This window comes from Micropterus salmoides, unplaced genomic scaffold (assembly GCF_014851395.1).
Source record: "Micropterus salmoides isolate LMB-PRFRI ecotype aquatic unplaced genomic scaffold, ASM1485139v1 Ms_hic_scaffold_2, whole genome shotgun sequence".
NCBI lineage: Eukaryota > Metazoa > Chordata > Actinopteri > Centrarchiformes > Centrarchidae > Micropterus > Micropterus salmoides.
In genome coordinates, this window is record NW_024041150.1 from 16,873,582 (window position 1) to 16,884,647 (window position 11,066).

At 40.2% G+C, this 11,066-nt stretch overlaps 1 protein-coding gene across 1 annotated transcript; it reads right to left on the minus strand.

The window, feature by feature from the left end:
- Window positions 1-2,446: 2,446 nt before the first annotated feature.
- On the minus strand, window positions 2,447-4,065 carry LOC119912154. The gene is made up of 5 exons (XM_038731187.1): window positions 4,008-4,065; window positions 3,193-3,894; window positions 2,925-3,053; window positions 2,802-2,845; window positions 2,447-2,676 (listed from the first exon to the last, which is right to left on the minus strand). The coding sequence occupies exons 1-5, from the start codon at window positions 4,048-4,050 to the stop codon at window positions 2,554-2,556; spliced, it is 1,041 nt and encodes a 346-aa protein (XP_038587115.1). The 5' UTR covers window positions 4,051-4,065; the 3' UTR covers window positions 2,447-2,553.
- Window positions 4,066-11,066: the final 7,001 nt, after the last annotated feature.

Sequence of the window (11,066 nt, forward strand, 5' to 3'; positions counted from 1 at the left end):
GTGAAACATGTTGCCAGTGCCAGCACAGACAGAATGACACTGTGTAGGAAAAAAGCTGGTCAGAATATTTGATCAAAGATAAATCAAATGAAATAACCAGTGCCAACAGGAAGAAGGTGGAGGTGCTGTAACCTAATGCCCATGTTACATCAGCTATTTAAACAATATATTTTTGTGTGGTTATGATTAGTTCATGTGAAATGTTGCTGGTAACAGTAAGAAGTTATGTAGGGATGTTCATTGCCTCACCTGCTCCTACCAAAGCACATCATGGCCACTGTTTTGTTTATACAGTACATTTAATGACTACAAAACTACAGTTCTGATCTTCGACTGCTGACCACACAGAGGCTAAAAAAAGAACACCTCTGGGCTTGTGGTGCACAATCAGCTCATTTACAGTAAACAACCTGTGAAAAATAACAGGCTTCACCAGTACACAAAGGGTCGGCACTCACTAATGGACAGATGTGTATTTTATAAATCACATGTTGGCAGGTCTTGTTGTCATCCTGCTGTGAGAAGGCCGGCGCTGATGTCTCTGAGCACGCTAACACTGTCTCTCTTTTTCTCAAGTACCACAGCCCACAGTCAGTTATGTGTGGTTCTGTGTTTCTACATTGTTAACTACAAGTATGGTGAGTGGAAATACAACACCTAGCTTACAACAAAGAGACCTGAACCCTTCAAATCGATAATAGAGCCCTCCAGAAATTCATGCACATATGAATAGCCACTTATACAGTAATAAGTAGCTGAGTCTGATATCTGCACATATGAGATCTTTAAGTGATTTTTACCTGTGGTAGTTTCCAGTCCAAAACGTGGATCATTCTTAAATTCACCATTCAAACTACCATTTTTGTCATGCTTATAGAATTTAGACACCAGCTGTGGTTTCTGCCATATAGTTTGCTTATACCAGTAAAAGATCACAGCAACACCATGTTAATAGAAACATTCCAATGTCACATCATCACCAACACGAACTCATACGAAACGTTAAGATGATGATTGTTCAAGAGCTGTCGTATCAGCTGAGGAGAAAATGGAGACCAAGCAACTGCACAATTAACTTGACTTGCAGGATAATGTAGATGACAAATGTACTGCAGAGCATTTGAAGACAAGACAACATGCAAACGTACAAAAGTTACAACTTTTCCATTCCCTCCAAGAGCAGACATGTCACATACAAAGTGGACATAGGAGGTGTCATTTTGAAAAAATTGCCGTGGTTGGTTGAGAGACTATACGTTCTCTGCTTTTCAGAGACAACCCTGTGTTTGATTGGCCAATCAGACAGACTCTGAATGGTCACATGGTCAGTGAACAGAATTTGCATGGAAATCCAAAAAGAATTTGGAAAGATTTGTTTTCAAAAGGGTGTCAGGACCTGCAGTATTTATAATAGCATAGACTGTATAAAAGAAAAACGTTGATCTAAGGGTTGCAAACAGTAGGACATTGACCTCTGACCTCTTGATGGTAACATATTTTAGCACTGGCACATAATGTATTCTTCATATCCTTCATAAAATATCTTGTGATATTATTTGGCCATTTTTCTCATCCCTTTGGCATAGTTTCTTTGGCACAGGAACATTTTGATCTTTAGTCTTTTGAGACCAGTGGATGAATGTTTCTGCTCCATGTGACTTGGTGCACTTTATCAACCCAAAGAACCTCGTATTGGACCTGAGTTGTGAGCTGAGAGGTTCTGGGCCTGCATGATCATGTCTGTCCTCTTCCTCAAACAGTGGACAACTTTATGGTAAGTTTCCTAAAAAGTATAAATTTTGGTCAAATTCAGACATATGTGTCTTAGGGAAGTGAAACTGTGAAAGTTAAACTGTTATGGTTGACAAAAAAAAAATCGACTGAATAGAAAGCTTCACTCAGACCAGGCTGCCCATGAGCTAAGAAACAAATGTGGACTGTTGGGAGTTGTAGGTATGTAAAAATCCTTTCACTTCACTGAAGTCTGTTGTCTTGATTTTCATTTAATTTCAATGACAAAACACGGCTTGCTTTAGTTCTTCTTTTGTGCACAGCATGTTTTCTGCAGCTAAGACATGGTGCTTGTTTCACAAGGTTCAGTGCGGCGCACTGAGGTGCAAGATGCTGTGGCCTGAAAGCTACCGGCTGGTCTTCCTGTGTTGAAGCTAGGACTTAATGTTTCCACTAATGGAAACTTGTGCTCTGTGTTCACACCACCTTCACCACAGGAGTGAAAGGTAAACGGTGAGAGCAGGCTACAGGTTGAAGGTGCGAACGGTGCTTATCTGTCTGGCAAAAGAAGATATTAATAGGTCTTGGGGGATTTTCAAGATGCTGCTTTGTCTACGTCTGTTTACAGTATTATATTGTATACATGAAGATGCTGATCCATGTGATTGTTGAACACTTTCAGAACAAAATGAACATACAAAATACTGCAAACACATTACACAAAAAAATGGATTTATTTTTATAATATTATACATTTAGTCATTGACAGGAGAGAGAGATAATTAAAAAAGTTTAAGAAGTGGTGAAGTCCTATTTAACTTTTCACTCTTTTCGACTCCTTACTCTAGAGTATACACAATCACTCTCCACGTTGTCCTCTTGACGAAGTCGTTTGCTCTTTCTGTTCAGACTCAGCGCAGCATAATGGAGAATGTCATCTTGGCTCTAGTAATGACAAAATGCAAATTATGTGAGATATACAGTATAGTACTTGAAGTAAAAATACCATAGCTATTATTGGCATCTTATTTATTTAGCGGTATACATTTGGCTTGTATTATTTCACCTACCATGGCATCAGAAGCTGCTGAACATGTTACATGAGAAACAGTCCCTGCAAAGTAAAATACATGAACAATCAAGCAACATCGATACAGAAAAATATGTAGATACCTTAATTCTGAAATTCCTACCTTTGCAGACAGAGCATGACTTTTGCTTCAACTTGTACATGATGAAAGCCAAGACAAGGAGCACGATAATGGAAACTGTCAACGCCAGACAAAGACAATACACCAGGAGGGGGAGTTTGGTAGAACGTCCTAACATGCAGCCAAGAGAAAACATATTTCACTATTCCTGTTATATATTTAGATTTATCGATATACAATAAATATGGTCAATTGAACTAGTTCAGAGTGAAAAAAAAAATCATATGTATTATAAGCCGTTATCACCTACCTGTAATCTCCACTCTGGTTCCATTTCCAAACACAATCTCCCCACAGGAGGTCAGAGCACAGTAGTACATCCCTGCATCAGAGGAGCTCACAGACTTAATAGCAAGGTTTAAAGTGCAGTTTTTCATATGAGACTCTTCACTGGAAAGGTTTTCACACTGTCCCGCGCTGCGATACATGACTGCAGGTTGACCCGCTCCATGTCTGAACCAGTAGAGGCTCTGCTCCCCTGCACATGGTTCAGCGTATGCTGTACAGCTCAAATTCACAGAGTCTCCAGACCGAAGTGGCTCCAACGCTGGTTGATGGACAACAGCTTGGATGTTGGACAGCGATGTTTTGACATGAAGGAAAGCTCCTTGTCCAAATTCTATTGCGCTGAATTCTGAAATCCCACAGTAATATGTTGCTGAATCCAAGAGTTGAAGGTTGGTGATTATGAGATGGTTGGAACCGTCTTTATCTTCTGCTGAGATTTGAAACCTTTCTTTATATGCAGGGTAGATGGTAACATCTGGGTTATGCTTTATCCGATATGATATAATGAGAGGCTTGCTTCCCAAACTTTGCTGGTACCAAAAAAGGACAGATGCAGCGTCATCTTGACAAAAGCATCGCAAAGTCACATTCTGTCCAGCTTTAGCTGTTATGATGCCACTATCCTGAGTTATACCTGAGGTCTTGTTAACAGCTGGAACCTGAGCTGTGTAGAAATGCATACAATAATATTATTTATACATTTTTAAACCTCAACCTTCTCAATCAAAATGATATTCATGAACACATAAACTATGAAAATGTTATAAAAAAACTTACAGATTTTACAGAGAAGCAGAAGAAACATGTAAAGTGGCATCATCCCTGAAGCTCTGCAGTCTGTATCTTCTGTGTTGACCTACTCACCCAACTCTTATAGGAGACGGAGGCTGTTTGTGATTGGCTAAGCTGACTGGTTCGGTTAAGAGGGATTTGTTCTTTTGAAAAAGACAAGTCTGATCAGGTGAAAAGAGGTGCAATATTGTGGGGTGTGAGTCTTTTTTCTTGTTAGATCATTGTTGTTTTACGTTTGAGGACAGTATGTGTGACAACTTGTTTCAGTTCATAAACATGTTTACAGCCTGATACAAATAAATTAATTTTAATCTCTATAGCTACTTTCCATATTCATGACAATTGTATGGAGGTTGAATTTTTCTATAACTTACCTGTTTAAATTATATGAAGACTTAATATATGCATAATTAAGGACACGGCTGCTTTGAGAGACAGCTGGGTGCCCTCTCAGGTGGTTAGACCATAGACAGTATATTACTGGAGGAAGCCACCCCACGGGTTTGAATGGAGAACAGTGAAGCCAGTTTTGGTACTATGAAATACTGCTACAGGGCTATTTCCTGTTGGAACCAGTGTCTACTGCGGAACTACTATTTAACCCCTTAGGCTAGATGCTAAGTGGTTCAGCAGCCAGGCATCATTTGGCCTGCCTCAGCTCATTTTTGGATTAGCCAGAGTGGCATTTTGTAGTAGATACCATGTCAACTACCGTGGTGCGCTGCTGACGAGAGCACATCATAGCCCTATGTACTGTAGCATCATTGTTATGATTCTCTCACCCTGCGCAGTAGTGGTCCTGCACCCAGCCAGCTCAGCTGTCAATCATGACCTAAAACCCTCTTTTTAGGAATCAATAACTAATTAATGCCAAACATCAGAAAAATGACCTATTTACCACCTAATAACATGGAGGGGGCGGGGTGTAGGACCTATACTACAGCCAGTCACCAGGGGGCAATCAAGATGATTTGGCTTCACTTTTGGGGAGCTAGCTAGCTAGTTTTCCAAGCTTGCTAATGTTAGAACTTGTTCCCACTAGATGTTAACTTTTGTTCATGCTATTTCAGTAACTTCAGTACGTGTTCTTAGCTAGCTAGCCATAGCTGTTCATGGGTCCAGATGTGGTTTTGACAAATTACCACAATGTTAAAAGTCACAGCAAGAAAAAGTATGGAATCTTTATGCAATAATTTAATACGTCAAATTCTATAGTGGCAGCTCTGCTGCCAGTCCCAATTTGCCAATGCCATTCTTCTTCTTCCGACGAGGAAATGCACATAGGCCCAGTCCTCTCCCAAACTGCCTCAACTTGTGAGCTAATATCCTGATGGTGGTGCTCGAGCAACTGTCTTAAGGTTAAAACTTCCCATTCATAAATCATTCAAACATGGAAGGAATTATGAAGTCCATCACTCTGTTTTTCTCAAAAACTGTTAAACTAATTTAACACTCTCAAATGTTTTGCTTCATTGACAACAAACGTGCCACACTGCATCTTCAGACTTTCCCTTTTGAGTTATTACAAATTGAGCCCACATTGCATCAAAATGTTTAATGTAGTCCTAATGCAAATTCTTGCTAAATGAATCTCCAGTGTTTTTTGACATTTTGATGTTGTGGTAGATGTAGTGTGGAAATTTTAGAATTGTGTCTCAAAAACAAAATTGTTGACAGTATACAGCATCTCAGTTTGTCAGCTAGAGCAATCAGCCACATGATTTCAAAGATATTTGAAATAATTAGGGTCCAAGCAGTTCTGCTGACACACCCTGTATTTGTCATTTTGTCCTCTTCCTGTTTTCATCGTCCTCCTCTTTCTCCTTCTTTTTCTTCCCCCCAACCCTGACTCACTGCTGTGCAGCAGCTATCATTTTTATTTTCACATTTTATTATGCCTACTACAAATCCCATATAACCTTATGTAACCACTTCCTCATTCATACCATTTAGACTCTGCCCGGACATATGTTGGTTTCACTTCATTTCTTTACAGAAAACTTGCAAATTACTTGAAATACAATCCACCAATCACATAATTTCTGTATGCTAATGCAGTTTGAATAAATGTAGTATGAAGTATTTAGAATGAGAGTAGCAGTCATTTAAAGTACACATTATTTGTAGGACATGACTTAAAAATAAAACTGAATTTATTAAAAAATGCCATTAGTATCCTTTAAACAGAAGCTGGCTAGAGAGGTTTGTGGATATGATTTTCAGTCACATGTTGCCTGATTTTAACGTTGCAGTGAGAGAAATGGTCGGATTGTTGTCAGGCATTCGCACCTGTTCCCACGCTTTAACCAGCTTCAGTCCTTCGGTCTAACTCTGTCAGACCCTTGCAAATTTAATAGCATTGTCAACACGTGGAGTAGACCTTTACCCAGAAGAAGCGGGCCACTGGTTGTGACTCAACAATGCCTTTTGATGTTTGTGGTCTGTATGTACATGCTTTAACAAAACTGCGGTAAAAGTTCTACAGTTTTTGATTCAGTAGAGACGAGGGATTACTGACTTCTCACTTGAACGCATACTTCCTGAGTCATGCAAAGTGACAGTAGGACGACCTAATGTCTCAAACCAGTCATAGCTCAAAAGGAACATAGATCCTCCCATTCTTGCTTTAAGAGAATGTGAGTCAGACAAAAGTAAAAGAGGAAGCAGTGCTGGTACTTGTTTGTCTTCAATATCCTATCAGTGTCATTTGGAACTAGGTGCTCAATACTGTCAAGTTTTGTGCTTCCCAAAAATGTGTGGGTGGAGGATGCTTTTTGCTCTTGCTCTATCATTAGTTCAACTAACTGTAAGCCTTTCTTCCTTTGCTTTCTTGTTTCCAAACTAAAATCCACACATGTATCATGCATTTTAAGAAAGCAACTCTGCCCAATATCTTGAGAACTAATGAAAATTGCTGCACGTGGGAGAAGTTTGCCCTCAGGCCACCGCTTCAAGCCAGGTCAGGTTTAGAGACCTACTTGTTTAGGTTTAGGAAAAAAGAAAGGCAGTGTCTGTCTACCAGAAAACCCTGAAGGCAAACTTCTCCCACGTGCTTATGATTTTACCTTCTTGTAGACATATGGCATTATGTAACTTTTTATTATAAGTCATGGAATCTTTTATCCAGTAAGATATGAAAAAGTCTATCCTCGAATTCACTGTCATGTATCACTGCTATCTTGCTGTTTTTAAATATTAAATGTTGCTACCCTCTCTTTTGAAGTTCTACAGCTTCATGCTTTGAACCACACACTTACCAATTTAGCTTTCAATGGGCTCCTAAATCTTCAGCGTGCTCTAAATTAACTTTTTTACATCAGTTAGATTTCTGGTAGCTGGTTAGAAATTACATTGAGAGTTCATGCGCTCTAAGCTTCAGTGGGGCCAGAGAGTGGTAGCTGCTGCTGTGGTTTGCTACATGAAAAAAAATCTTTTCACTCTTCATACACACGATGAGTATCTTCATAGTTTTTTCGTACCAATATTTGCCATAACCTTTGGAAATAAGTCAGAAAGTCAGTTGTTTGTTTTTTGTTTATGTACGTTCCAAGTGTGAGTTACACTGGTAACAGGCTAGATGAATGTAAAAATAGGATTCTGTGAACGAGAAGTGAAAGAGCGAAGGTGTTATTGTGAAGCTGCTGGAACAAACAAATAGCATCACAAATAAAACCACATAGACATCCTGTCATGGGGGGGAGGGGGGTGACAAAACAAAACCACCAGTGGGCTGAAGTTGACGTGAGCAAGCTTGACCAGAGCGGGAACTCAGAAGTTCCCGCCATCTTCAGTCGGCTCACTGTCTCGTCTCGTGTTTGAGAGAAACAAACACCTTTATTACATAGTGCTCAACAGATGCAATGTTTTCTGAGGAGAGATGGGATATAGGAAAAGAAAAAGCCCATTTGTGACAGTGAAAATGTTAAAGAACCAAGAAAAATGATTTGATCATAATACATAGTTATGATGATTAAAAGCTGACCAACTCACTGAAGAAATTTGGCTGCTTAAACAATCAAAACATCTGGTGAAAACTAAAAAACTGAGTATTGCTTATTGCATAGTGACATGACATGTTGCTGTCACAGTGCTCTGGGGCTCTGAAAAAAAGGGATGAGGGATGACTTCTATGTCAGTCGACCACAACAATACCTCCAAGCACATGACTCTGTGGCTGGAACAAAAAGGACACACCTCACAAGTTCCTCTGAAGTGTTCAAATGCACCTATTGAGCCTTTCTCTGTGGTTTGTTGCCTTTAAATAACGTATCTGTCCAATCTTAGATCTCTGATGGTCCCAGCAACATGTAACTGCTGTGTGATCAATAGGGCTGTCCCCGACTAAGGATTTACATAGTCGAATCAGAACTGTCAAGTCCTGCCTATAGTTGACTGATTGTCGAATCATGTGTGTTTTTGTGTGTGTGTATGGGGGGGGGGGTTACACACGGTAGCTCTGCTTTAATCTCGAGAAGCTGCAGAGCTGCAGTCTCTGTTCATTCAACTTACACTGTAAATTTCCAGCTAAACTGAGGCTTTATTGTTGACCCCTTTCTCTCTCTCTCACCTGCCATTCACCGAGTTTTGCAACTTGGCTGTGAGGGTGACTCCGAGTTCACTCCATATCAGAGTGGAAGTGGCGATGGTCTAGTTTCGGAAAGGCCCTAGGAATTGGAGGAGGAGTAGGGAGAGAAGGTGGAGTAGGAGGACAAGAATCTCTGGGCCTGTCCCAAACCAAACACAGGAAGTTGGAGAATAATAATTAGTTGTTTGGTGTGTTGTACTTTACAGCACACTAAGGAATAAAAACTGTGCAAATGTGTACATGTGTTGTTTCCTTTATTGTGTGAAAAGGTTTAAGGGGGAGAACCACAAGTAACATTACAAATGTTTTGGTACTATTGTTTTGAATCACCAGTGTGTTGAACATCCTGTTGTGTACGCATACCTTCAAGCCCATGGCGGAACGTTGCACAACGTTTCAAGGAAACTTGTCGTTCAATCCCAAAATGTTGCAAAACGTTTTGGGATTGAACTCACCCCTTATGTTGGTTCTCTGCACAAGTCTGAACTGAGGTGTGCACCCAAAATGCAGACACAGACGAGGCAAAGTCAAGTCAAGTCACCAAAGGGCATTCCTTGTATTTGTAAACCTACTTGGCAATAAAGCTGATTCTGAAAATGTATAAAAAGTAGTAGACTGCTACTGAATACCTCATCACCACAAAGCAAATACACACTGCTGTCTGCTGCTGTAACTAATTCAGTAAACAGTACAGAAGAAGACCCCGTCAGCTCCCTGTATAAGTACGAGGCAGCACCAGGAAGCAGAAGAGTAAAAAAGAGTGAAATGAGTGTGATTAGTGCGGTCTGAATGTGACGGTTTGAGAATAGATGGATTTACTGCTGATGGGATTCTAGCTATCATCACATTTTAAGAGCTGTTGAAAGTAGTACAGCTTCTGTTGCATGTGGTGTCACTGCAGAGAGCTGAAGGCTAGTGGTTTTCATTTTGGCTGATACACATTGCATTGATGCTGTGTTTTCACCACATTGAATATGACGGGGAGGATGCAGGGAGGAGGGGGGCCAACTTATGCATGCAAAAACAGACAGGCCAGGGTTTGACCTTAGATGCCTCATAATCTTCTGCTCAGTTGTGCTCACACCATACTGAGCTCTCTTTCAAACAAGTGATGTGTAACTCCTCCCTGCTTGCAGACTCTCCGTATAAGGACATTTGTCATCAGTGTCCTTTGCTGGCTCCTCCTCCATCAAACCACAGATGTCTTTTGTTTTTTTATCTTTAGATTAGGATCAAGGACAAACAATATCAATACTGACAGACACTGAGAGCAAGAGAGAAAGAAGCATGTGAGAATCAAAACTAAACTCTTCCAAGAAAATATATTTGCCTTAATATGACCACATTCACAACAAAATCAGATTTTAAACAAATTCATCTTCATTCTTCCCAGCTGATATCCTACACTTATTATACAGGAAATTTGCTGGAGCAAGAATGGATTGCTGCCGTCGCATGCACCTGTTGACAAATGAAAGGAGGAGCCACTTCTTCTGCAGACACATTTGTATTTCTCTCATCTTAGAGTGAAAGTAATGCTATCAATTGTAGAAATCTTTAATCCTTTAAAGTCCAAAGCAGATTACATAACCTTTGCCACAATTTTTCTAGATCCCAGACAAAACATCACAACATAACCAGTGTACAACATGGCTTTGAAGAAGGTGAAATGGGCCCTAGTGTCAAGTGGACACAAGAGAATATGTTTGTGTAAAGAAAATACATCTTTTAAAAAGGAGCATTATTAGTGGTCTTTGAAAACAGCAAGTCATTTGATATTTGTGGTCAAGGCTGAAGTCTTCCTGGTGGAGGCGTTATCTTTCACTCACACAGACAATGTTTGTCACCACAGGGTGCTGGTTTATTCCATCAATGTTTATTTTCTTCACTTCATAGGAGGCTGATATTATTTAGTCAGAAGCAAGTAGGTTCGTTCCCACAGTTTCTTTTTATACTTTGCTACAAAGCCTCGTGCCTTTCATGTGCTCAGACCGCACTGTGCTGTCTTTTCCTGTGAAGAGATGTGTACCTCCCTCACTCCTCCCTCCCCCTGACTCTCAAACTTACTCACAGGACGAGTCAAATGGTCTGCCATCACTGTCCTTTGTGGCTCCTCCTCACCAAACATCAAACATGTCCTTGTTCCTATTTGATAAAAATCAGAGGCAGACAACATAAGAAAGGCAGAGACTTTTTCTGAGAGAGAGAGGCAGAAAAAACACAAGAAAGAAAATGCAAACTGAACATGAATATAGGAACTTTATCGTACAATATGTGTCCTTCTGCAGGTGGCAGCAGATTAATATGATAAATCACCAGTCAGAGCTGCAGTTCCAGTTTCTTCCTGCTGGCAGCATAAATAACATGAGCTTCCACTTCTGTCTCTGATGCAGGCCTGCTGCTTCTTATTGTTGTTGAATATGAAGTCAGTGCTGCTTCCTTCAGGTCAGGAGAGTCCA

What these genes read in the sequence shown, in the direction of transcription:
- LOC119912154 (XM_038731187.1), bottom strand. Translation starts at nt 4,050, where the DNA reads ATGATGCCACTTTACATGTTTCTTCTGCTTCTCTGTAAAATCT. An exon ending in TCTGCTTCTCTGTAAAATCT is followed by an intron (nt 3,895 to 4,007) that starts GTAAGTTTTTTT and finishes ATTTCTACACAG; the next exon opens with CTCAGGTTCCAGCTGTTAAC. An exon ending in CAGCAGCTTCTGATGCCATG is followed by an intron (nt 2,677 to 2,801) that starts GTAGGTGAAATA and finishes TGTCATTACTAG; the next exon opens with AGCCAAGATGACATTCTCCA.